This window comes from Rhagoletis pomonella, unplaced genomic scaffold (assembly GCF_013731165.1).
Source record: "Rhagoletis pomonella isolate Grant_MI unplaced genomic scaffold, Rhpom_1.0 Rhpom_scaffold_00009, whole genome shotgun sequence".
Lineage (NCBI taxonomy): Eukaryota > Metazoa > Arthropoda > Insecta > Diptera > Tephritidae > Rhagoletis > Rhagoletis pomonella.
In genome coordinates this window covers 33,123,824-33,151,340 of record NW_023458563.1, presented here as the reverse complement: position 1 = coordinate 33,151,340, position 27,517 = coordinate 33,123,824, and the positions used below count along the sequence as shown (strand labels likewise).

The 27,517-nt window shown below is 36.1% G+C and overlaps 1 protein-coding gene across 10 annotated transcripts in view; it reads left to right on the top strand.

Annotated features, from left to right (window-relative positions):
* The window catches only part of LOC118745736, a 351,287-nt gene that overhangs the window by 245,597 nt on the left and 78,173 nt on the right, over window positions 1-27,517 (top strand). For 9 of the 10 annotated variants that reach the window (XM_036479370.1, XM_036479368.1, XM_036479369.1 and 6 more), the window contains 8 exons: window positions 4,718-5,042; window positions 8,738-9,010; window positions 9,105-9,263; window positions 9,329-9,454; window positions 9,517-9,684; window positions 9,997-10,278; window positions 10,342-10,563; window positions 10,643-10,809. The exons of the other annotated variant lie outside the window; for it this stretch is intronic. In XM_036479370.1, the coding sequence (XP_036335263.1) occupies window positions 4,718-5,042; window positions 8,738-9,010; window positions 9,105-9,263; window positions 9,329-9,454; window positions 9,517-9,684; window positions 9,997-10,278; window positions 10,342-10,563; window positions 10,643-10,809 (1,722 nt within the window). The remainder of the gene's footprint in view (window positions 1-4,717; window positions 5,043-8,737; window positions 9,011-9,104; window positions 9,264-9,328; window positions 9,455-9,516; window positions 9,685-9,996; window positions 10,279-10,341; window positions 10,564-10,642; window positions 10,810-27,517) is intronic. 10 annotated transcript variants of the gene reach the window in all.

Genomic DNA, 27,517 nt, shown 5'->3' with positions numbered 1-27,517 from the left:
ACATATGTGACAACAATAAAGTGACTCGCTGCTAAATTTGCTTTTCGCTTTACTACTTTTAATGTTAAGTTAAAATGTTAAGTTTCCCCTGAAACTATTTAGCTATTTAGGTTGACTCGCAAAATAACGAGCGCATTTATTGGTTTCATACAATTTCTTTTAGTGAAAATATATGTATTTACTTGGGGGAAAAACGAATTTTTTTTAGGGGGCAATATATTTAGTTGGGGAAAATATGTTTCTTTCTTTTTATTAATTTTTTAACAACTTCAGTACTGTCTGATAGCCCTTATATGGATATATGAATAAAGGCCATTTCGGCTCCAAACAGTTTATCGTTCCGGTTCTCAGCGCACGTTGGATTCTGACTGATCTCTGCACAAGATGCTAAACAGGCAGCTGCAATCCCACTTGTGGCCTATGGCTAACGGCCGGACAGATTCTTTCTGTAAAATACGAGTACACTCAGAAAAAAGCGTTTCCTCAAAAGAAGAAACCTGTTTCCTTATTTTTGAGTTACAGTTTTTTCCTTAATATTACGAAAAATTTACTCAATTTGAGAAGTTTTTCCTTAACCCTTAATTAGGCGCATGGGGTCAAGGCCATTTCAAGTTGAAAAAAAAAAATTGGAGCGTGCTCGCGCTCTTTCTAGCTTCCTAACTCCCCGCGGGGTACGTAAATAAGTCACTTCCAGAACATCGGCGTGTACACATGTGTCGCTACTCTTTTATGTCCTGGAGGTAAGTATCTACGTTTGAAGTCAAAGTTATGTTTTTCTTTCTTAAAGTTAACTATAATAAAGAGCTTTAATATTTATGACCAGGGAACGGATTTTTAGGACCTAAAAACCTATAAAAAAGGCAAAATAAAACAACGAAATAGGCTGGAAAAGGCAAAATAAAATAGCGAAAAAGGCAGGAAAGGCTCTAGGTATTGCAAAAAAGGCAAAAAAGTCAAAACAAAATAGCGAAAAAGGCACCAGGTATTGCAAAAAAAGCAAAATAAGGCACTAAAAAAAGACAGAAAATACGAAGAACAATCAAAAAATACATTTATTTTAGAAATGTGTGTATAACAAGTAAAAAAGAGAAAAACTATGAACTAGTTTCATTATATGAAAAATTTGTACTTTGAATCTGTGACTATTTTATCCTTTCGAGTTTCTAACTCATAAAACTTTAATCTGTATAGTTGTAGTAACATTGAACCACAAGATGCATTTTGAAGTTTTCTGGCAGCATTTTCATTCGATTTTCGCGAAGAAAAGCTTTGAATGTACTAAATGTGCGCTCGACGCAAGTTGATACAAGTGGAGCACAATTTAAATATGGAACGTTTGAAACGCTCATATTATCAGGAATAAGGGCGTTTTCCTCGCCCTTTGCAATTTTATCCACACCCCTTGTCTCCAAGCCTACGTTAGCTGAGAAAACGGCTTTGAATTTTTCCAACACCAATTTGGCAAGAGGTCTCTGCGCTTCTATAAGCCGCATGGGCATGTGTATATTTTGTATTCTTTAAAAAAAAATGTGAATGCTATAATCGCTTTTTTAAAGGTAGAAAAGGCAAATATCTTAAAAAAGGCAAATATATTAAAAAAGGCAACATCAAATGTGTATATATGGAATCAGGGAAAGCTAAATCGTGGACATTCTTAATCGAATATACTCTATCTCTTTAGCAGAAAAAAGGCAATTTCCATAAAATCCGTTCCCTGTTTATGACAATGCACATTTCGTTTTATTTATTTAGTCACGGCTAGAACATCATCGCTACTCGTTTGAGTGCTGAACCCACGCGACCACTAACGTAACAAGTTTGAAGTCGAAAATATGTTTTTAATAATAATAATAATAGATAAGGTAACCAGAATTTTTTAACATTCCACGAGGAAAAATTCTCCACATTGAAAACACAAAACATTTTTTATATTTATTTTAACACATAAATTAATAATTCAAAGTTCCTCTAAGCATAAGTCAAACAAGTTAATAGTACATTGCGTTGCATGTTGCGTGTCTCACATGTGGTCCCATACTAATTTGGTTTAGATCTGATCATTGGATCATGAAAAAATTAACGGTAGTCCTAAATTTTTATATAAGAATTGAAGTCGATTGTGTTTTTTGCTTAAAAATTACTTTTTAAATTATTTAATAGTAATTGTATACATAAAGAAAAGAAATTGCTTTCGTTCTTCGTCTTTCGCCAAAGTTTGATTATAATTTTGTATCAACGCTATACCTCGTTCAGCAACATATTTAATACTTTTAATCGTCTCTAAGACAGCCAAGTTCAGGGTAATTTTTTAGAGAATTTAATACTCTACAAGAATATGCCTAGAAACACCTTTATCCCTTTTTTATAACTTTTCTTAACGGTTCAAAAGTTATAACATTTTTAATGAAAACAAGTTTTTACATAGAAAATTTCAAATGCCGACCGACAACTTTTAAAATTGAAATAAAAATGTTTTCAAATGGGAGAATTTCCTTCTTAGTAAATAGGTAATTTTAAGGCTATAAATTTGTCAGCTTAGTTATTTTGGATCACCCTAATATATATATAATATATATATACAAGCATTACTCGTTTACAGTAATAAGAATAAGTGGCAAATTTCCCGGATTTCGCATGGTAATTGGACTTGAATTACCCACAAATGAGGTAATTCGCTCTCTAAATTTAGTGTGGCGAATTACGTAATTCCAAGGGTAATAGGAGTGCGGATTACGAATGAGAGAACAAACTACGTAATTGGCGTGCATTGGGAAAGCCGTATTAAATATTATTGATTAAGGCTAAAATGCGTTTGCACTGTTCAACTTTCACAGGCGGTTAGTTGAATCAAAAGTTTACATCATTTAACTGAATTTTGAACAATGTAATCTCCTTTTGAATACAATGATTATGTTCGATTATGAAATAATAATATTCTGAACGAAATTTTTGGAAAAGTTTATCACTGCTATAAAACTTGAAAAGGAGGACAAGGAGGGCATTTTTGGTCAAAAGGAGGACAGAGAAGGACAATATTTTTGAGGAGGACAATCCTCCTCAAAGGAGGACGGTTGGTCAGCTTATACTTTAATATTTTTGATAATACACTCTTCGTTTTTTTATTTCGAAAACTCTTTTTTCAACACTTTTATTGGGGTCACTGGGGACCCCATGCGCCTAATTGTGTGATTTTCTTTATGCGCCTAATTAAGGGTTAAGTCAGGTTCATGCTAAAAATAGTGCATCAATAATTTGAGGAAGTAAATTTACTCAATATAAGTAATAATTTTGTCAGTGCTGTTAAGTCGAAGTTAATTTCTTTCCTGGCAAATGTCGGTTGTGGCGTCGCGTGAAGACTACTGTTTCTGGTTCTGAGATCGAAGGTTCAAGTCCGGTTGGAGGCGGTTGGATTAAGGTAAGTCATTATTTCAATTTCAATTAAATATAAATTACAAATTGCAAAAATAATTTCACATATGGAAAAACCTAAATACTCAAATACCATAATAAATAAATGAGAAAAATAACAAATGCAATTTAAAAAAATAAATGACATATTTAAAAACAAATTCCTGCTCTGGGACTCGAACCTTGCATCTCTCGACTAGCTCTACAGAGCTTTGCTCCGTCGGCCATTGCGACAGTTTGAGCGCCACGAGCAAAATGGCATATTTATTCCTTTCACGGCAAGTTAATTTTTCCTAAGAAGAAAGTACTGAAAACCAAGGAATTGTTTTTCCTTAAACTAAGTCAAACCGTTTACTCATATTAAGGCAGCCATGTCTTTGGAGCCATTTCAAGGTAATATTGCCTTAGAATAATATACCTTTTCCTAGCATCAAAGAATGTTTTTTCTGAGTGTACATATTTCGCGACATACAATGTGATTTCAGTGGCAGCGAGTATCTGCCATGGTCAAAATCTTTATAAAGTTTGGAAGAGCTATATTTATTATTATTTCTATTTTTATAATTTACTCAAAAAAAAAAAATTAGCTCTCACATTTTCGTTAAATTCATGGCTGAGGTTTTTGCTCTTTGTGTTGTGCGTCTTGATGTTGGGACCTACAGTTGTAAGCCGACTCCGAACGGCAAATGACTTCCATGAGAATTTTTTTTGAGGAAGTTTGCCATTGTCTGCCAAGCGGCGGCCACTATTATAAACAAAAACTTGTTTTCAATGTTGCTCGAACCAGAAATCGAAACAAAGCCCTCCGGGTGAAAGTACGCATGGCTATGGCGGCCGCCAAAGCAAACAAAGTTCAATAAATTATAATATACTACTTAAATCATTTAACTTCACCTTAAATCGTAACGATTTCCGCTTGTTTGGAAAAGTCGCCGCCTACGTCACTTTGTTGTTGTTATATATGATACAGAAAGTTTGTGTATGTATATTTTCTGCAGAAAATTTTGTGTTTAAAGCTTCAATATTTTACTAAATATATAAATATAATTAAATTTAATTATACATATGTATGTTTGTGTGTGTATATCCACGTCTATTTAAATAAGATCAAATATTGAAACCAATTTGAACGCCTTCTACATGCATTCATTTCAATGCTTCGTTAAATCTCTAACACACACACTTTCACCAAACTATATCCATTGCGCCACTGAATGCATTGTCGGCAACGCCAAACTCATCTTAACTTTAAACGAACAAATACCATCCCAACAAACCCATTCCGAAACAAACGATCAACAACTTTTAGCGAATGTCACAATTCTTCGGACCGGATAAAGGTTCGCGTTTGGGATGAAGACAACGACTTGAAATCGAAATTGCGTCAGAAGCTAACTCGCGAATCGGACGACTTTTTGGGTCAAACCATAATTGAAGTACGCACACTGTCGGGCGAAATGGACGTTTGGTACAATTTGGAGAAGCGTACGGACAAATCAGCGGTATCTGGAGCTATACGCCTGCATATCTCGGTCGAAATAAAGGGCGAGGAGAAAGTCGCACCCTACCATGTACAGTACACATGCCTGCATGAAAATCTTTTTCACTATTTATGCGAAGAAAATGGAGGAATGGTGAGTATCCAAAAACTCTTTAACTACTGTTATCGAATAATACAGCAACTTCGCTTCTTTTGGAATCTTGAGTTGGCGAGTACGCACTTCATTTTTGTTCATAGCAGATCGATGTACTTTTTTACGAAAACCGAATAGTCTATTGTAAACCAATTGGGTCCGGCTCTTAAAAAATTTCATCTCTCAATAAGAGAGTAAAGTCAAGGCAGTTGACGAAAGCGAAAAATCACAATTAGATCCGAGAACGAGAAATCAGGTGATTCTCTTGCTTTATGCTACAGTTGTCCCATAAAGAGAGGAATTTCTATGTATTTCATGGAAGCAAAACGTATTTAACAAAGTGTGAATGAATTTGATATTGGTCTCACAAAAAATGTGATACATATACTGTTAATTTCAAAAAAAACGTTCGTTTGTTTATATTTTTTTAAATAATATTCTTTTAAAGAGAGCTGCACTGAGTTGTTCACCATATATTTTTTAATACACCTTGATGGAAGCCAACTATCTTATTTGCTTTCGAGATCTAGAACTAGCAATGTTCTCTAACTTTCAGTTGTTGTTAGAGGGAAAATTGCTTGTTCAATTCACAGCTTTTCTTCGTTTTACAAATTCGACTTTAAAACACTACCCGTCAATCACTATTCGACGAAAATGTTAAACATGGATAAAAGTTGATTTTCAGTTTGACACTTTGTCTATTTCTGTTCACACACTTATGTACAAACAAAATTTGCCGCTTCCATTTGCCTTTCATGTTTGGCCAAACTTTATTCTCCAATTTGTGGTTGTGCGTCTTGATGTTGCAACCAAAATGAAGCGGCATACATACATATGTACATACAATTTTACGCCACCTCCGAACGTCAGATGGTTTTCCATGAGAAGCTTTTTCTTGGCAGAAGTAAATACATTGGATTTTGGCTATTTCCTGCTGAGGAGCGACCGCTATTAGAAAAAACTGTTTCTATAATTTATGGTCGTTTCCCGAGTCAGTGATTTAAATAGGGCCCTATCAAGTGGAAGTATGCACTTCGAAAAACTCGGCTACTAAACAAGCTCAAAAACGGCGGCCGGACTAGGGATGGGTAAATTCGATATTCGAAGCTTCGATATTCGAATTTTAATCGAATTTTGGGGCTAAAATTCAGATAACATCGAATTTTTCTAGAAAAAAAATCGAGTTTCGTCTTTGCACCTTTTTTAAAAAGCACCTCTGCAACTTTCTTTTTACTGATTAAATTTGGCATCACTATGTGTGGCACCACATTTTCCTTAGGAATAATATGTAATATTGGCGCTTCCACATATGGGCATATCCCAAAAAACTTCAATTTTTATCGCGTCAAAACCTTTTTTATTTGCTTGTATCCTTGCACTTAGCTGTTTATACTTCCAAAAATTTTTGTTGTATATAGCACCTTCCCAGTGCCTTGTAACATTTGTGATATACATACGATCTTTCAGTTTCCTTCCTATTTTAAGCTTAGTTACGCGTGCGAATGTCGCGTCCGTAACCCAGGAAATGCCCATATGTATGTTAGTCTTTGGTCGAGCTTCTCCTCAACAAGTAGATTCTCTATGTGCATTACACAATGAAAAACGAGTATTTTACTTGCCTTCCGTTTTATATATATATATATATATATATTTTTTTTTTTTAAATTTAAATGGAAAATGATTTTTTTCTTTCAATTTCCATATAAAATTCAAAAAATTAAAATCATTTTTCACTTAAATTGCTTTCGTGAAATTGGCTGTAAAAGCTCGTTATAAAATGATACCCAAAACATATTTTTTTAAACAATTCTTGAAATTTTTATTTCTGAAGTAAAAAAACACTTTTTTTTCAAAGAATATAGTAGCTTCAATTTGAAAGAAAACGTCCCAATCACAGTTGACGTAAATGGGAGTAATGAAAAATAAGAAGTGGAACTACCTTTAAATATTTGTATCATGATTCTTACCAACAAACTTTTAAATTTTCAGTAAAAAATGTTGAAAATTCGAAAAGATCCGAATTCAATCGAATTTGCACCACCAAATTTCGAATCGAATAATCTAATGGTTGGGCAATGTTCAATATTCGGAAAAATCGAACTTCAACCCTCAAATACCCGTCCCTAGGCCGGGCACTTCAATGATCACTGAACCGAAGAAGTCGCTACAGATGGAACTTTTTTTTTAATTATGAATACATTTAAGCGGCTGTGGTTCATGAAACATTTACAAGCAGAAACTATGGATGGATGGCATGGGTTGCCCACGTTGCCTAGAGTGCGCGAAGGAGGACGCAAGAGTCGGGATTAAGTATAACCGTGCAACTGTAACTGCATACCCAGCACAACGACTATACCCCATTGCACTCCACATATACATAAATATCGTTCGCTTAATTCACAAAGGCCATTACCAAAACTTTTTTCGAAACTGTGTTTTTCACAGATTTTGGAAGGATGTATTAAAATACATCCAAGAACAATACATACACGAACAACGGAACTACATGCCATTTTTTAAAAAGCCCTACCTTTTTATGCTCTTTTTATAATGTTTTTTGCTTCTTCTGTAAAATAAAAAAATTGTTGGTTTTGGCCTTTGTGAATTAAGGTAACTACTATATTATATCGTCATATTAGGCTCTAAATTTACTATGACCTTCAAGATCTCTTTCAGGGAATAAAAGTTAAACAATTCCGAACACAATTTGTTTGCATTCCTATCAGTGTGCAAACCCCTTTTTATTTTAGTGTGGTAGAATCAGCAAAAAAATGTGGTAGATTTGAGCAAGATGCGGTAGATTTTCTAATTTATATTTTTAATGGGTGTATAATAGGGTGGTCCAAAAACAGTAAAGTCGGAATTGTAATGCTCTCACCCCCTAGGATTGTTCTATATCGAAAAAAAAGTATACTCCTATTTTTTATTTTGAAATCAATAAATATTTAGAGGTCGCTCACAGCGCTCAAAGTTTGCCATGTATTTTTATATGGGAAAAATTACTTTTTTCCTAGAAATGGTATAGAATTGTTGGAAGTCAAAATTTTTCGATCGAATTCCGACTTTACTTTTTCACATGCATTTTGGACCACCCTAGTGTATACACAAAGTTTGTAATTAAGAATTAAGTATTTGGGCGTGTTTAGCCCGACTTAAAATGTCTACAGCTCCTACTAGCAACTAATTTTATTAAGTTGACAAAATGTACGATCCTTTAATAAACTTTTATTTTTGCGTGTGTATAATTAAACTATAAAGCGGAACAAATACATACATAACTCTTTTCCATTGCATAATACTTTAGCAAATAGAATTAAGCGGATTTTTGGAATCTTAAAGAGTTTAAGCACAGATATATTTAAAGCCAAATTCATGATACATATACATTTTCAAAAAGGTATTGATTAATTTTTATATTTTTTAATTATAATTGAATTGCAAGTTAAGAGTTATGTGAAAATTTTACACAAATTTTCTAACCAAATATGTGGTAGATTTTAACCTTTGTGTGGTAGTGTGGTAGAAACCCAAATTTTTAAAAATATGTGGTAGATCTACCACATATGTGGTAGAGGTTTGCACACTGATTCCTATACTTTTGTGTCTCTCTCACCGGCCTGTGGGAACAATTCATAATTTATTTTAATGAAAAAATTATGACCTACGAGCTCACTACACCTTTTGCTGTGCTCTAGGTTAAACTGCCTCAACAAAAAGGTGACGATGCTTGGAAACTATATTTTGATGAAATTCCGGAGGAGATCGCTGACGAATTCGCGATGCGCTATGGAATTGAAAACATCTACCAGGCCATGACCCACTTCCACTGTCTATCCACTAAGTATTTATGCCCTGGAGTTCCTGCCGTGATGAGCACATTACTAGCAAATATTAATGCCTACTACGCGCACACGACAGCGTCATCGGCCGTATCCGCGAGTGATCGTTTTGCTGCAAGTAATTTTGGAGTAAGTTTGGATATCTCCAGGCGAAACCTATAGATAGTAGATACACCCATTAGTTTATGACTGTAGTAAACTAATTTCTTTACTCTTTTCATAGAAAGAGAAATTTGTGAAATTATTGGACCAATTACACAATTCGCTTCGCATCGACCTCTCCATGTATCGTAATAATTTCCCGGCGTCTAGTCAGGAGAAACTAATGGATCTTAAGTCAACGGTGGATTTACTGACCAGTATCACATTTTTTCGCATGAAGGTAACCGCATATTTTTGGGCGGTCCATTAACATACAAAAAATACCTTCTACATTCTGTGCTGCAGGTCCAAGAACTATCTAGTCCGCCACGAGCGAGTACAGTGGTCAAAGATTGCGTAAAAGCTTGCCTTAGATCCACCTATCAATTCCTCTTCGAGAATTGTTATGAACTGTATAATAGGGAATTTCAGGTAATGTTGTTTTCGATCGCAAGCTATTGTGTTAAATTGCCAAAATTCTGTGTCGCATAAAGGTGGATCCAAACGAAGCAAAACGTGACTCTGACGACCACGGTCCAAAATTGGATAATGTTGATTTTTGGCATAAGTTGATCGCGTTGATCGTGTCTGTCATCGACGAGGATAAAAATAGCTATGGCACTGTTTTGAATCAATTCCCACAGGAATTGAATATCGGGCAGGTACGCAAATTATAGTAAAATAAATCTAGTTATAAAACTAAATATAAAATGTATTAAAGCTTAAGTTCTGAGATCCGATGTTAAGTAAATTATACTCCCAAAAGCATTATATGTCTTTCCGAAGAATCGAGCCTCTGGCCCAAACACACAATATTTCCTGTGCAATCAATTTATTACATTCTTTTTCAACGATTAGGCGTAGATGTAGTAAAATTTATGTATGAGTTAACTTTAAGGTCGGGCTTGTTAACAATTACACTTGAAATGATTGCTCTACCAGACTATTAAACGTACTAATCGTTTGCTCATTAGCTGTCAGCTGCGACGATGTGGAGTCTATTCGCGGTCGATATGAAGTACGCGTTAGAAGAGCATGAGCAGCATCGTCTTTGCAAATCTTCGGCTTATATGAATCTGCATTTTCGCGTGAAATGGCTTTACAGTAATTATGTAAAGGAGGTGCCTCCGTATAAGGGAGCTGTTCCCGAATATCCCGCCTGGTTTGAGCCATTCGTCATGCAATGGTTAAACGAGAATGACGATGTATCTTTAGAATATCTACATGGCGCATTCAACCGTGATAAGAAGGATGGGGTTAGTATAAGCAAGATCTTAGCATGTATGCCTTTATATCGACGCATAACATTTTATCCACAGTTCCAAAAGAGCAGTGAACATGCCTTATTTTCAAACTCCGTTGTTGATGTATTTACGCAATTGACGCAGTGTTTCGATGTTGTTAGCAAACTCGAGTGTCCGGATCCAGAAATCTGGAAGCGTTACATGAGACGTTTTGCCAAAACAATCGTAAAAGTTCTGATCGCATACGCGGATATCGTCAAGAGGGAATTTCCGGAGCACATGAAAGATGAGAGAATTGTATGTAGTATACTGGCAGCTTGCATCGAGTGTAATGTTTAGATAAATTTCACCATATTCCTTTCACTAATCTCAATAGGCGTGCATACTTATGAACAATATACAACAACTGAGAGTGCAATTGGAGAAAATGTTTGAATCAATGGGAGGTGATAAATTAGAGGAAGACGCCGCGAATATTCTGAAGGAATTGCAGCAGAATCTGAACTCGGCGTTGGACGATTTGGCATCTCAATTTGCTATTAGGTAAGAAGTTAATATTCAATCAAGAACTTCAAAAATACGTAAATTAGGGCGGGTACATTTTTTTTCGACATCGTTCCTAGCAGATTCGGATTCTACACAGAATTCTAAGAAAAAAAGTCCTTTATACCATAGCTCTAAAATCAATTTCGAGCCTGCGCAATTTTAAAAGAAAATATCTTTAATTAATACTAAGTCAATAATCAGATTAATATCTACTAAAGTGTTACGATTTTTTTTTTAATAAAAACTTGTGCTCCAGAGTAATGTGATATGAAAAATTCATTGATATCTACTTTTTATTTAAAAAAAAACCGCAAGATGGCGCTTCAAAGCAAATTCTCTACTATATTTATGTATATAAATGAGTTTGTAGAAGGGGGCGTGGCACATCTCATAGTTGTGGAATCTTTTATCAGCTATAACAGCAGGCAGTATTAGTGATCTCATTGAATTGCATTTTGAAGATTTGTTATAATTGATCAAAGTGAAATTCAAATAAATTGCAGATGATATGAAATTCGCCGGGTCATCTTCTAGTCTTTAATAAATAATAAGTTAATATCTTCTTCTTCTTCTTTATTGGCGCTGTAACCGCCTAAGCGATTTTGGCCGGGTCCAAAACAGCGCGCCAGTCATTTCTCTTCTGTGCTAACTGACGCCAATTGGAAATGCCAAGTGAAGCCAAGTCCTTCTCCACCTGGTCTTTCCAACGCAAAGGAGGCTTTCCTCTTCCTCTGTTACCAGCATCGCGGCCCGCGTTGAATATTTTCAGAGCAGGGGCGTTTCTGTCCATTCGAACGACATGGCCAAGGCAGCGGAGCCGCTGGATTTTAATTCGCTGCACTATGTCTATATCGTTAAATCGTATGCGATATTCGCCATCACCAACGCGTAAAGGCCCGAAAATTTTTCGCAGAATCTTTCTCTCGAAAACTCCAAGAGCCGCCTCATCAGATGCTTTCATTGTCCATGCCTCCGGGCCATACACCAGCACAGGCATGATGAGTGACTTATAGAGTGTGATCTTTGTACGACGAGAGAGGACTTTACTTCTCAATTGCCTACTCTGCCCAAAGTAGCACTTATTGGCAAGAGTTATTCTCCGTTGTATTTCAAGGCTGACATTGTTATTGGTGTTAATGCTGGTTCCTAAATAAACGAAGTCGTCTACTTTTTCAAACTTGTAACTGTCAACAGTGACGTGGGTGCCAAGACGCGTATGCTCTGACTGTTTGTGTGATGACAGGAGATACTTCGTTTTGTCCTCGTTCACCACCAGACCCATTCGCTTTGCTTCTCTATCCAATCCCGAGAAGGCAGAACAGACGTAGCCCTTGCTTTTACCGATAATATCGATGTCGTCAGCATACGCCAGCAATTGTACGCTCTTGTAAAGTATTGTGCCTGAGCGGTTCAGTTCTGCGGCTCTTATTATCTTCTCCAACATCAGTTAAAAGAAATCAAACGAAAGGGAGTCCCCTTGTTTGAAACCTCGTTTGGTATCAAACGGCTCGGAGAGGCCCTTCGCTATTCTGACGGAGCTGGTGGTATTGCTCAACGTCATTTTACACAGCCGTATTAGTTTCGCGGGGATACCAAATTCAGACATAGTGGCATAAAGGCAACTTCTCTTCGCGCTGTCGAAAGCGGCTTTGAAATCGACAAATAGATGGTGTGTGTCTATCCTGTTCTCGCGGGTCTTTTCCAAGATTTGGCGTATTCTGAATACCTGATCTATGGTGGATGTTCCAGGCCTAAAGCCACACTGATAAAGTCCAATCAGCTCGTTGACGGTGGGCTTCAGTGTTTCGCACAATACACTCGATAAGACCTTATAACCTATGCTTAGAAGGCTGATTCCGCGGTAGTTGGCGCGTATAGCGGGGTCGCCTTTCTTATGGATTGGGCAGAGCACACTTAAATTCCAGTCGTCGGACATGCGTTTATCTGACCATATTCTGCATACGAGCTGATACATGCACCTCATCAGCTCCTCGCCGCCGTACTTGAATAGCTCGGCTGGCAGGCCGTCAGCTCCAGCAGCTTTGTTGTTTTTCAGCCGCGTAATCGCTATTCGTACCTCGTCACAGTCAGGCGGTGGGACAGCTACTCCATCATCATCGACTGGGGACTCGGGTTCGTCTTCTTCACTACTTTCAGCGCTGCTACCATTCGGTAGGTTGCAAAAGTGTTCCCTCCACAATTTAAGTATATTCTGGACATCGGTCACTAGGTCGCCATTATTGTTCTTACAGGAGTTCGCCCCGGTCATGAAACCTTCCGTAAGTCGCCTAACCTTCGGGTAGAATTTTCGGGCGTTCTTCCTGTCGGCCAGCATCTCAAGCTCTTCGCACTCACGTATTTCGGCCTCTCTATAACGGTCCCACATGGCTCGCGTTGCGCCCGATCGCAGCGTGGCCCTGTAGGCGGCATCTTTTTTCTCTGCGGCTTCTTGACATTCCTCATCGTACCAGTTGTTCTTTCGGGCTCGCTGAAATCCAGCTACTTCTTCGGCGGCGGTACTTAATGATCGGGAAATGTGGATCCACTGCTCGCGTATGTCGGATTGTTGAAGAGTGCTCTCAGAGAGCAGGTGTGTGAGTCGAGTGGCGAATAAATTGGCCGTCTGTTGTGATTGCTGCTTTTCGACGTTAAGCTTTCCTTGCATTGTTGGGCGCACATTTTTTTCTGTACAGAGGCGGGTGAGTACCTTGGCTACAACAAGATAGTGGTCCGAGTCGATGTTAGGCCCTCGGAGTGTACGCACGTCTAAAACGCTTGTGCATGCCTTCCGTCTATCACAACATGATCGATTTGGTTTCTCGTTTTCCGATCTGGAGACAGCCATGTAGCTTGGTGGATGTTCTTATGCTGGAACCTAGTACTACATATTACCATGTTTCGCTCCCCGGCGAAGTCGATCAGCCTCAGTCCGTTATCGGACGTTTCGTCGTGGAGGCTGAATTTTCCGACAGTGGCGCCAAAGATCCCTTCCTTGCTCACCTTGGCATTAAAATCGCCAAGCACGATTTTGACATCGTGTCGGGGGCAGCGCTCATATATACGTTTCAAGCGCTCATAGAAGAGATCCTTGGACGCCTCATCCTCCTCTTCCGTCGGGGCATGGGATGGATGAGCGAGATGTTGAAGAATCTAGCTTTGATGCGGATTGTGGCTAGACGTTCGTCAACCGGGGTGAACGCCAGTACTCGGCGATGGAGTCTCTCTCATACCACGAATCCAACACGGAATTTGCGCTCCTTTACGTGGCAACTGTAGTAGACGTCGCAAGGCTTCGCGCTTACTTTTCCTTGCCCCGTCCATCGCATTTCTTGGATGGTGGTGATTTCAGCTTTGTCTTTCCGAGGACATCAACCAGCGGGGCAGAGGCACCTTCCCCATTAAGGGTCCGGATATTCCAGGTGCATACCCTTAAATCATAGTCCTTTATACGTTTGCCGTGGTCGTCATCAGAAAAAGGGGGTCTCATCCGAGGCTGTTTTTTTATTTTCATTGGGCGGGGTTTTAACGTGGCGGGACCCAAACCCAGCGCACGCGAAGTTTTACGCCTTCTCACTTTAGCTCGCTCCCAAACGGGTCTTTGGTTGCTACCCAGAGGATACGTGGATATAAATATCCGGACGTTGTGAGCTGCGATTTGAACCGTACGCACAAGAATCGCTTCTGGCCACCCCCAGGTGAATGGCAGTCAAAAGTTTTCCACTTCTGCGCACGGAACCATCCTCCGGATTATGCGGATTAATATTTACTAAAGTGTTACGAACGTTATTTTTTTAATACAATAGGAAAAATATAACTATACTTTAAAGGAGTCACACACAATGGCTAGAGTCGTCGCATGTATGTATTCTTTCATATACATATATATGAGCCGTTCTTACTGTTATATATTTTTCATTCACTCGCTTATTCCTTACTGAAAATTTTAAATAAAAATTTAACAAGTTTGAACCGCTGATACACTACAGGTAGCAGTTTAAAATGGGTAACTGGGTAAACTTAATAAAGAAAACATTTGATTTTTATGTGTTTTGGTGTAGTATGAACTATGTTTTTATAGAAAACTAGCAGACCCTGCGAACTTCGTCCCGCCCAAAATTAATTTTTTTATTGAAACATTTGGTCCAACGTTCACGTTCAAAGCGTTATACCGGGAAGAAGTCCTTGCGGCGCGATAGTGAATCGTCCTTGAATCTGTAAAGTATATTTGGTGGCAATTTCTAAACTGGTGAGTATCATTGGTCCATATTCTGTTTAGTCACCGTAAAGCAAGGACCGCAATGGTTCTGATTTCTGATTTAACGGAAATCAACGGTAACTTATAGCCATTTAAAATTTGCACTTTATGATACTAAAACTGGGTGAACTACAAAACTGCATACTCAATTTGGTGCCATTTGATGTAAATTGAACTATAAAAAAAAAAAATAACGAAAAAATGTATTATGAAAAAAACACTGTATTTTGGGTGTATATATACAGATAGGTAAAAGTTTCAATATGTTCGGAAAGCGCCACGTCCCTTTTCCAGTAGCCCCAAAATCTCTATACCAATTTCCAGGACACTACCGCAAATACTTTCAGAGATATAGGGTATGAAAAATTCGATATGTATGCGTGATGTCACGCTCCCTTAATATATCGAAAGTCTGCAGTAGGTGTCCAAAATTTAAGAAAATCAGTACAGGCGTTCGCGAGATCACCTCTTATAAAAAGAAGGAGCTTCTCTTTATATAATTAGTGTAGGTAACATAGAGCAACACCGATTTTGATGCGGCAAATGTTGAAGCTGTGTTTGATAGGCTTTTTTGTGCTGGTTATGAATCCGTAAGTATAAAGTTTTCATCAGCTCCAGATTTGAGAAGTTTTAGTAATGAAACAAAAGGTTATAGAACCTTCCACTTAGGCTTAAATTAAAGCTAGAACTACAGACTACTATCCCTGAAAGTACTATTCCTGCACCTTGCCCTGATGGTAACCTGTACTCATTTACTTTTTACCGTCCAAATATAAAAAAATACTGGAAAATTATGCAATTGAAAAAATGGTGTAAAAATCAGTGTTAGCTGTTCAATAAATGACTATAGGTGACCTTGGGGTCAAGGTATAAGAATGGTATTTTCAGGGATTGAAGTCAGAAGTCTAAGGCTTAATTTAAGCCTAAGTGGAAGGTTCTATCACCTTTTGCTTAATTGCGGTAGGTACTCAAACTTCCCAAAATCAGTTATTTCTGTTCAACAAATGACTATAAGTGACCCTCAAGCAAAGGTGCAGGAATTTGCAAGGATAGTGTTCGAGAGTTCTAGCTTATGTATAAATATTATGACTATTTTTGTATAACGTGTTATTTTATTTTTTTCCCCTTTATCTGTGAGGAGAGTGTCCGGTAGATAATTAAACAAATAAACAAATTTAGGTCTAAGTGAAAGGTTCCATTGCTTTTTGTTTCTTTGCTAGAGCTTCTCAAATATTGAAAAAACGCGATTTTTTGACACTTTGGCCTCGTTTTTCTTAAAATCTGGAGCTGAGGGAAACCTTATGCTTACGGATTCGTAATCAGCACACAAAAATTCGGCATAAATAGCGTTAACATTTGTTGCATCAAATTTTTTCCCATTTTTGTTCACCTGTGTAATGAGTATTGTTATATAGCCAATACCCGCATGTTTGCGCCGACTCCAAACACCTTTCGGACTGTAAACCAATGACTCGATTCTATTCTACGCATATCGATAATACGGGTATCGAATTTCAAGCAAATCGGACCATAAATACGATTTTTTTGAATAGATCGGTATCTGGTCCACCTATCACAAAAAATATCCTATATGTTAGCCCAGTCAAAAAGCTACCTGCGTGCCAAATTTCAAGCAAATCGGACCATAAATAAGACTTTTTCGAATAGATCGGTCCCTGGCCCACTTAACGGAAAAAATAGATCCTATATCCTAATCTAGGCAAAAGGCTACCAACGTACCAAATACATTTTTTTAACGTAGCTCGACCCCTCCGCCACCTATCGGAAAAATTTAAACTCTTAACACCTTTCCAAAAAAGCAGCACCCATTCGAATTGGTTATGAAACATAGGAGAAAATTGTTCCCAATTGATTCATGCTCCCAATGAATTTCACAATTATCTGAAATTTTCCACGCTTTCGTCGAAAAATATTAAAATTTTTCGCCTTCTTCCGGATTTTTCCGAGCTTTCCACTTGGAATTTTCTATTTTTCCATTCGAATGTCATCACGAAAGAATTCCACACAAAATTCCATACAAAAAAACCAATTTTCGATTTTTTCAATTTTCCGACTTTCCCGGAGAGTTTTCCCAAAATTTTCTTTAGTAAAAACCTTCTCCTGGCAATTAAGAACAACTAAAAAAAATTTTGTTAGCCAAATCGGCCCAACCGTTCTCAATTGATGAATTACTATACATCTTTCACACCATTTTTATATATATAGATATACGTATTTAATACAAACATTCTTGCCACTGCTAATCACATTCATAAAAATCCTAAAAACGAAAATGTGACTGCAACATTTCTTGTTTAAAATGCTTTAGATCCATCGCACACCACGGATTTTATCGGACGCCGATTTAGTTGGGCTTGCTAGTCTTTCTATTGCACCACAACTAATTGGTCGGAGCGATTAAGTTGGTGTAGTGTGCGCACCTCCATAAATCTTCATGTACATATTTCAAGCTACTATTTAAATAGTAAAATATTAGACAAATTCTCTACTTAAATGTTTGGCTTTCCTTTGTGTTATTTTTCCAACGTCAAAAGCTGGACTTTTTTTTGAAAAAGTTGGTACAACAAAAAATACGAAACACGTTTTCTGTCAAATAGCTAACATGGCGGATAAGAAGAAGCAGTGAAACTACCCTGAAAAAAAGAATCTTATATGCTAATCTAGGCAAAAGGCTAAGTACGTACCAAATTTTAAGTAAATCGGACTATAACTACGATTTTTTCGAATAGATCGGTCCCTGGTCCACTTCCGGGAAAAAATATCCTATATGCTAACCCGGCAAAAACCTACCTACGCGCCAAATTTTAAGCAAATCGGATGGTCCACTTCCCGGAAAAAAAGCATCCTATGTGCTAATCTAGGCAAAAAGCTACCTAGGTACCAAATTTTAAGCAAATCGGACCATAAATACGATTCTTTCGAATAGATCACTCCCTGGTCCACTTCCCGGAAAAAAGGATCCTATATGCTAACATAGGCAAAAACCTACCTATGTTCCAAATTTTAAGCAAATAAGACCATAAATACGATTTTTTCGAATAGATCGGTCCCTGGTCCACCGGAGGATTTTCCCAAAATTTTCTTTCGCAAAAACCTTCTCCTGGTAATTACGAAGAACTGAAAAAAAATTAGCCAAATCGGCCCAACCGTTCTCAATTGATGAATTACTATACATTTTTCACACCATTTTTATATATACAGATTATCGGAAATAAATTAAAAGCTTTGCATATATGTAATGCGAAAATTCACTATGCCTAAACTTTTGTTCGACACTGTATATATAAAAAAATACATACAGTAACTTCTCCTGTTACAATAGTAAAAAATATGTAATCTATCTAATTTGCTTTGTAGTGCAATCTTGTGGTTCTTTAAATAAAAAATAGATATCAGAAATTAATTTTTCGTATCAATAAACTCCCAAGCACAGGTTTGTATTAAAAAAAAAAAAACATCCGTAACACTTTATTAAATATTAATCTGCATATTTGATCAATTCGTCGGAATATTTTTTTATGTATGTTACCGCATAACTTTGGACTACGTTACCCGTTTTCTATAATTCTTTTTTAAAGGAAAGGTGGTTCCTCAGTCTGCTACTAATTGAGTGAGATCCGATAATAGGGCCATGAAGAAAATAACGGTACTCTTAAATTTGTATATGAGAATTGAAGTCGGTTTTGTTTTTTGTTTAAAATTTACTACAGTGTCCACAGCTTCTATAAAAGAGCCGTAGGCCATTTTTTTTTTGTTAGTTCAATTGTAGAACATTTGTATAAACAGCTTCGGCTAATACTTCGGCTTTGGTTCTCTTTTTATCTCGAGGTTAACAGGCCTATTCTGCTTGTTACCGAACATATTGACACCGGAAAATTGTGTTACCAAAATATAACACCACTTCTTGTAACCGCAATTCTAAGTACCTTGGTAACAACTTAATCTATTTAGCAATTCAGCTATGAAGTTTTGTATAAATTCTGGTGTTGCATACTTCACGGGGTAATATTTTGTTACTTGCTTACCAGTGGGCAGAATGAGAATAGGATTTAAAAATTACCAGAAACTTTATTTATCGAGTTACCATCGCAGAATAGGCCTGTAAGTGCATTGTTCGATGGGGTGATATCATTGCCAAACATGATAGTACTTTGTTTGCCATCAATAAACACTAACTTGACGGAGTTAGAGTATTCCACATTGATGCGAGCCTCAAAAGCTTTGAATAATATTTATTTGCGAGTATGGCTTTTAGTTTATACCGCTCAGGTAGGTGGCAGGCCTATAGAAAATGTTTCTTAATCAATAATGTTTCAAATACTTTTCGTTTGACACCTATATTATAATACATACTTTTTCTTATTAACTTAATCGAATTATATTTTCGAAATTGGTGGCAATCCGACTCAAAAATATTTTCAGTAGTAAGCCTTCTTAAACCTTTTTAATTTGATACTCATATTGCAAAATTTAATTTATCTTACCAATTTAATTTAATTAAATTTTGAAACAGGTGGCAACTCCCCTCAAAAATATTTTCGCCTGTAAGTCTTCATAACCTTTTTCTTTTGACACCCATATTGTGATATCTAATTTATGTCATTAATTTACTTATACTGAAATTTTTTAACAGGTGGCAACTCTCTATTTTTTTCTGGTTTTAACCACCCGGATATTATAAAAAAAAAAAAAAAAAAAAATAAAAAAATTATTCAAATCGGTCGAGCCGTTTTCGAGTCTTAGCGAGACTAACGGACAGCAATTCATTTTTATATATAAGAAGATATCTTCTTTTAAAAATGGGCAGGCTCGAAATTGACTTTAGAGCTATGGTCTGGAGCAATTTTTTTCTTAGAATTTTATGATGAATCCGGATATGCTAGGAACGATGTCGAAAAAAATCGATCCATAGAAATTGACCCGCCCTAACGTAAATACATACATAGTGAGTAGCTTTAGTATTCGGTTTTCTATTATCCCCTTTTGTACTAAATCTCTGCAAGAAAAATTGCACTTCTTTCACATTATAGTTTATGTCGTACGGTAATTTCCTGCTAAAATTATATGATTAAAGGTCGAAATGAAACAAAAACCGCCAAACAGTCAGGATTTCACACAACATAAATATTCGGGTTTCTTAATAATTTAGCCAAAAAGTTACAAATTAATGCATAAATCTTAATATTTAATACCAACACCCCGGGGCTTAAATAACATCAACTAGACGTTTTGGTATAGCCTTGCCAGATTTCTGGCCATTCTTCCTGCAACCTTTCGTTTAGCTCCCTTCGAGAAGTTTTGGCTTCTTTAGAACACTGCGTTCCATCTCGTTCCATAAATTATCACCAAGAGATTGCGGAGAAGTATAAATCAGTTTTGGCCAATTATGGAGCAGCCATTCGCGCACAATGTGAGCTATTCGCTTAGTATAATTGACTTGGCACAGTTTAAAACTTCCCAGAATTGTAATTTCCTCATCTCATTGCTTCGAGTTTTGGCTCTCCATAACTCTAAAACCCGCTGCTGAAATTTTATCGTAATAACCTATAATATGGTAATAACGTATACCCCCTAACCAGGGGCGAACGCAGGTAGAGGTTTTGGGGGTTCCAAGCACATCCCCCAAATGCCTGCGGAAAATTTAAAGAAAATTTTCTTTTCATTTGGCTAGTTGCGTTAACCAAGGCACTACTGATTAAAGTGTGTCTAAATTTTCAAATATTTGCAAAAATCTGCATATAGAGAACAAAACAAAGTGAATGAATACAAGGCTGCCCTGCAAAAATCGTTGGACCATGTAGTCTATTTGTGGTAAATTGGAGTACTTACAAAAGTGTTCCTCTGTCATGCTGTAGCGGACCAACTCGTGTCTCTGCGCCAGCTTATTGTTTGTTATCCGATCACTGCTCGTGTTTTAACGAAACGTGATTGAAGTTGAGCATTTGAAAGCACATTTGCATGTCTGGCTGTAGCTGAACGTGTAGAGATGCTCGCTGTTAGTTCTTAGCTCCCAGCATGTTCGGGTTCGAATACCGTCAGAGGCAACATGTAATTTTTAATTTTTGTCTTGGTTTTTATTAATTTCGAAAAAGCATTTGAGAAGTGAAGAACAAAAGCGTGTACAAACGAAAAAATATAACAACAATGCCCATTGTTAATATGTTGGAGTAGTTTTGTGCTACTCTGATGTAATGCAGGGATGGAGTATATGGTCCTGCCCTAGGACATCGCAATGTTAATTGGACCATATTTTTTATATGAATTGTGGTTAATTTTGGAGTACTCTTTGGTCCTTAGGGAGTACTCTTTACACGCATGCATGGAGTAGTCGCGATTTTTGCAGGGTGTGTCCAACAAACACATCATTTTAACATTCAGAACATCGCTGCGAAAATCTCAGGCGTTCTCGTAACATAATCCCTGAAAGTACTACATATATATTACGGTGACCAGATTTCTATGGTCAAAAATTGGGACATTTGAAAAGTATCGAACCCGAACATACGATTTTGTTTTTAGAATAAAAAAATATAACATCTTTCAATACAATTTTATTTAAAACAAAACAAAGAGAAAACAACTTCAAAAAATTATCGCAAAAATATATAGGTACAAACAAAATATATGGTGGCAAGAATGCAAATAGGGAAAAGACATTTTAGTAAGTTTTGGCAACTTTTCTTTGTTTAAAAAAATTTTAATTTTTTTATGAAAATATATATTACTAAACATGCAATCAACACTTTGTAGAACATTTACAAAAATTCGTCTAATTTAAACAAATGATGATCAAAATTTTAAACTTTTTAATCAGATTTTTTAGATTTTTTTTTGATGTTGCAGTTTTGTAATACATTAAGTTTTAGTATAATAAAGTGCAAGTTCGAAGTAGCATGGACTTACCGTTGATTTTTGGCAATTTTTTGTTCGCGCATTTTCTTACACACAAAGTGCGTTCGCCAATTTTTATGCACAGAGAAAATGAGCAATGTCTTCCCCAAAAAAATTTACCAAAAATTCAAGATAACATGGGCATTAGAATCGTTTCATTTAAAAAAAAAAGCTTACCAAATAGTTATAAAACCCTTACAATTTGTTTACAATAATGATGACTACAATATAACGAGAGTACCAGTTTGACAGAGTAAAACATAACCAAAGATCATAGAAAATATGGATGCTGGCTATTTGTGTCTCCCCTATATTTTATGTTTTTTGTGATAACGAAGGTGTTGCCACGTTTGTACGAAAAATTGTTTTTGGGTCTAAGTACAGGGACTTTTGTTAAATTAATAAAGAAAACACTGAAAATCGGGATTTAATTTGTACAAATATCAAAAATCGGGACACTTATACGTCCCGACTTTTAAAAAATATTCAGCGGGACAAGTTTCACAAAATCGGTACTGTCCCGCCAAAATCGGTACGAATGGTCACCGTATATATACTACACACATATCTTTTATTTGAATTTTAAGATTTTCGAAGATTTCGAAAGGGTAAAAATAATTGAACTCAAATTGCTTCTTTCAACATTTTGCTTGTTCAATATCATTTAGAGTTTCAACGTGAACGCGGTGTTACTGATCCATATTCTGAGATAAAATTAAATTACCTAATTGGAACAGAAACCATATTTTCAATGTCCGTGAATCACCAAAACAAAAACCGAAAAATTCTGCCCATTCGGCTGCCGAATTCGCACAAACTACAGGAACAGACGAAAATTCACCTGACGAGTATCAACTAGCGAAAAAATTAAGACGCTACGACGCTGAGGACCTTAGTGCACCTGATGTTAGAGTAAAGCAGGGATCACACGATTTGTACATTTTTACATTTTCATAGTTACAGTGTGGTGTTGTTTGGAAAGTTATTATTGAGCTGAACTCATTATTTCTAGACAGCACCACTCTGCGACTGCCAAAATGTACAAATATGCAAATCGTGTGGTCCCTGCTTGAGTCACCGAGTTGCACAGTTCCCAGTATATACCTATGAGATAGATAAAAACCCTATTGGAATTTTACTACCATGTATGAATACTACTTTGGTTAAGGCCCAAAAATGGTCCCTTCTCTAAGTTTAAAGAATTTTTGACCACCACTGTTTTCAAGATGCTGGTAATTTCACACCCCGTTGTGTCCCGAAAATCAAGTTGCACATTCCCTGCGACCTAATGACATATTCACGTTCTAACAGGTTCCGCTTAATAATGTTAAACTTTTGTCGCGATAAACTAAGCGATAACGATAATTATAAACTCCTTGAAAATCCGTGGGAACCGGATGCTACTTTTAAATTTTTACCTTCGATAAAACGTAATTTGAAATTTCAATAATCCTGTGTTTAAATGTGTCAGGTAAGGTAATTTTTTACATTTCAAATTTAAATGGCATGCCAATATTTAAACTTATATTAGGGGTATTCGTCTAAACCGATAACTTTATCAAGCAGATATTATTAATTTAAAAGCTCTGATACATGAACGTCCCATACTCTCTTTTCGTTTACACTTGCGACAGAGTTGCCTTGGCTTCAGTTTATCAAGATTATTCAGCGGAAATCGTTGGAGAAATTTATCGGAAATGTGTAAACGAGTTTCCATAAAAATTTTGACAGTTGATTTAAGGTTACACAATTATTAGTTTATACGGTTTATAATATTTCTTTACAGGTATTTTTTCAATGTACCTACGGAGCATAGCCCACTAGCTTCCAGTGAACGCTCGTATTTAAGCAGAAATCATAATTACAAAGTAAAACTGGGGAACAAAGATTAAATGGTTTAGCTTTAAAGATTTAGAAGCTACGAACAAGAAAATATTGAACACAATTTTTTCTTTTAAAAACGAAGCAGTAGAGAAATGTCATTTAAATTTGTTTCATTTATACCAATTTATTTAAAAAAATTAAAATATAGGCATATTTAGTGGAACTGATTATTTTATTTATTTTTATTTATTTATTTATTTCGGTCAATGAAAACAACATTCTTAATTCTATCTAAAAAAGCATAGCTAATACATAGGTGACATTATAAAATTAGAGTAGTTTTAAGATTAACTTTTTTAACAACACTCCGGGAAGCGATATATCAATATCCTCGATATGATTGAGTTTATTAATCTCCCTAAGGGCCAGACAAATCCGTGTGTTCATAGCATACATTAACTTGGAGGAATGCAAATAAAAAAGGTACATGTGCCGCAAATTTCTTCGCGGAACATTGAGAGGAATTCTCCGTATGATATCAGGGCATTCAACAATCCCAGTAAGCACGTTAAAGACAAACGAGCAAGATAATAACTTTCTCCTATCTTCAAGTGAGTTTAAATTTATAAACAAACAGCGTGGGTAGTATGAAGGTAAAAGTTCAGTAAAATTTAGAGATCTTGATGCAAACCTAATAAAAGTCTTTTGCACACGCTCAATTCTATTTATGAGCCCAATATGAAAACGTCGCCAAATATTTGCAGCATACTCAAGGCGAGACCTTACAAAAGTTATGTATAGGGTTTTTAATGTTAATGGATCTGTAAAGTTAGAACTATTACGGCGAACAAAGGCTAACAATGAATAGGAGTTAGATATAATGAAATCAATATGGCTATTAAAAGTCTACTTCGAGTCGAAGTGAATTCCCAAATCTTTGATTTAAGAAGACAACGAGATATAGTATATGAGTTATTAATTGTATTAAGCTTTCTGGAATAAACCATGTGATAACACTTATTAATATTCACACTAAGACAGTTTCTCTCACACCAAGACGTTACCCTGTTAAGATCAGATGGAAGGGAAAAGGCATATTCAGCATTTTTTATAACAGAATAAACTTTGAGATCATCTGCATACATTAGAAATTTCGAGAGTAAGGAACAGGAGCTCATATCATTAATGAAAATGATAAACAGAAGGAGGGCCAAGAATACTACCTTGGGAGACTCCAGAGCTTGCATGGCAGTAACGGGAAAACGTATTTTCCAGTGCTACAGCGCAGTGCCTATTGTATAAATAAGAGCTAATCCAATCAAGAAACTTTGAATGGAAACCCAGACAAGCTAGTTTAGCGATCAAAATTTTATGTGAGACCTTGTCAAATGCCTTGGTAAGGCCGGTATATACAGTATCGACTTGGTACCCAGCCTCGAAACTCGCAAGGCAAACTTCGGTAAAGATAGTGGGATTTGAGACGGTAGATCTTCCTTTGACAAAACCGTGCTGGTTCGGGCAAATAACATTCTGGACAGCGTGCCACATTTTATCCTTAACAATACTTTCAAAAAGTTTGGCAACTGTTGTTAATTTTTTTATTGGTCTATAATTCGAGACTTAATTTTTGTTTCCACTTTTGAGAATCGGAGTAATATATGTTTTTTTCTAATCACTAATGAATGTTCCCGAAGAGATGGATAAGTTAAAAATTATTGTCAAAGGTCTAATAAGAGCCTCACAATTTTTGAAAAGAATAGGATATAGCCCATCCGCATCTATTTGCGTCGAGGCCTTAAGGTTTAAGATGCCCTTTGAAACATCCCCTTCTGTTAATGACAGGAAACCGAACGACTGACATGATTTGGAAACATCGATGCTAACAACGTCAACTGTGTAAGTCTCGGATACAAAATTGTCGCCAAAAAAGTCTGCAAAAAGATTCGACGTATCATGGGCATTATACGCATTCTTTTTTTATGAAACATCGAACATGGATTTCTTTTTTTTTTTGATTCAATAAAAGACCAGCCACCTTTGGGATTGGTCTTTATATTCTTTTCGAAATTACTAACGTAGCTTTTACGCAGGGACTGATCAAGAGTCTTAAAATCAGACAGACAAGATTTGTACATGTCATGATAAAGTATATTCTTGGATGACTTCAATTTTTTTATAAAAACTATTGCAGCGATTTTTTAGTCGTTTAAGCTCTACATTGTACCATGGTAGCTTACATATATCTTCTGTTAGAGTAAATTGGGATATGTTTAAGACACAGATTATGCACCTTCGTTTTATAAAGTTTAATATGGTAGACAGACGGAGAAAATTAATTTGAATTAATAAGCATAAATGCAAATTAAAATTTTACCCTTACAGACGGCAGTAATGCGAATAAACCAGCCGCAAGGTCGTGGGCTCGAGTCCCACGGTCAGGATACTTTTTTTATTTCTTTTTCATTCTTTTTTTATAAGTTCTATATATTTTTTACGTTACTTTCAGTTAGTTGTTGTTGAATTTTTAACAAAATTCATCTCTAAAAATTAAAACTAACTAATAGTAAAATAAGAAATGTGATATAAAAAAAGGCAAATGAAAATAAAATAAAGTAAAATTAAATATATAAATAAAAAAAAATATAAAAAAAATAAAATAAATAATAAAATAAATAATAAAAACAAAAAATTTTTCGCAATCGCTCCAACCGAGTATCGAACCTGGCAGCTACAGGCTTGTAGCTCGCAACTCTCACCACTCGGCTACTTGTACAAAAGACAACAACTGGCCGTTTTTACCAGTGTTGTCATCGAATTCCCCGGATCCGTGTTAATTCCCAAAAATTTCGTGCATCTGTTTGGCTGCTTATGCTCATTTTAAAGGGGAAAATGCATGAGTTAGAGCAAATTAAGGCTGGTTATGCAAATAATCGAGCCCGTTTGTCTACCGTATAAAGCAACTTACTACATTCTCGTTTAATTCTCGTCACGAAATCGATATCATAAATTTTGTGTTTCTAGTTCTGCTTTCGTCACTCGAAAATTTTACCTCAATTATTTTGGGGTAGCAAATTTAAAATCGACCAAAATACAAACAATAATCTAAATGTTTTATTTTTCTCAAATAAATTGCTAAAAATGTTACCTAAATCTAAATTATGTATTCAAATCGATGTGTCCATTGAAACATATAATTTTTCGAATACGGAATAAAGCGAAAAAGAATGGTCATATCGTTTGTATTCGAAAAAATTTAAAAAAATATATGAGAAATAATAAAAACGTATCAACTTGGTACCAACTTTGGATACACTAAGCAAGTGTATTCGTCTGATTGCCTCGTAGTTTAATTGTTGTTGAGATTTCTACCGGGTGTGGGGCGCACACCTGTGCTTTTTTAAGAAGTTTTACTTCTGTCACTGGTACGGTGTTGCACTCGTGCTATTAAACTAATGATTTTTTTCTCAAGTAGTTTTGCTCAGTGGCAATTTATACATTTTATGTAAGTAGTAGCGGCTCAATGAGTGAACTAAATGCACCAACATACAGTATCGGTCATATCTATAGCACGCCATTTCAAAGTTATATTGTGTGCCACTTATGTTTATTTATTTATTTTTAAGAATTTTCAATTAAAATCTAGTTCATTCTCAGACAAACCCCATATACACGCAAGTTTAACAATTTGTAGAGAACTTCAAAAAAGTGCAACAA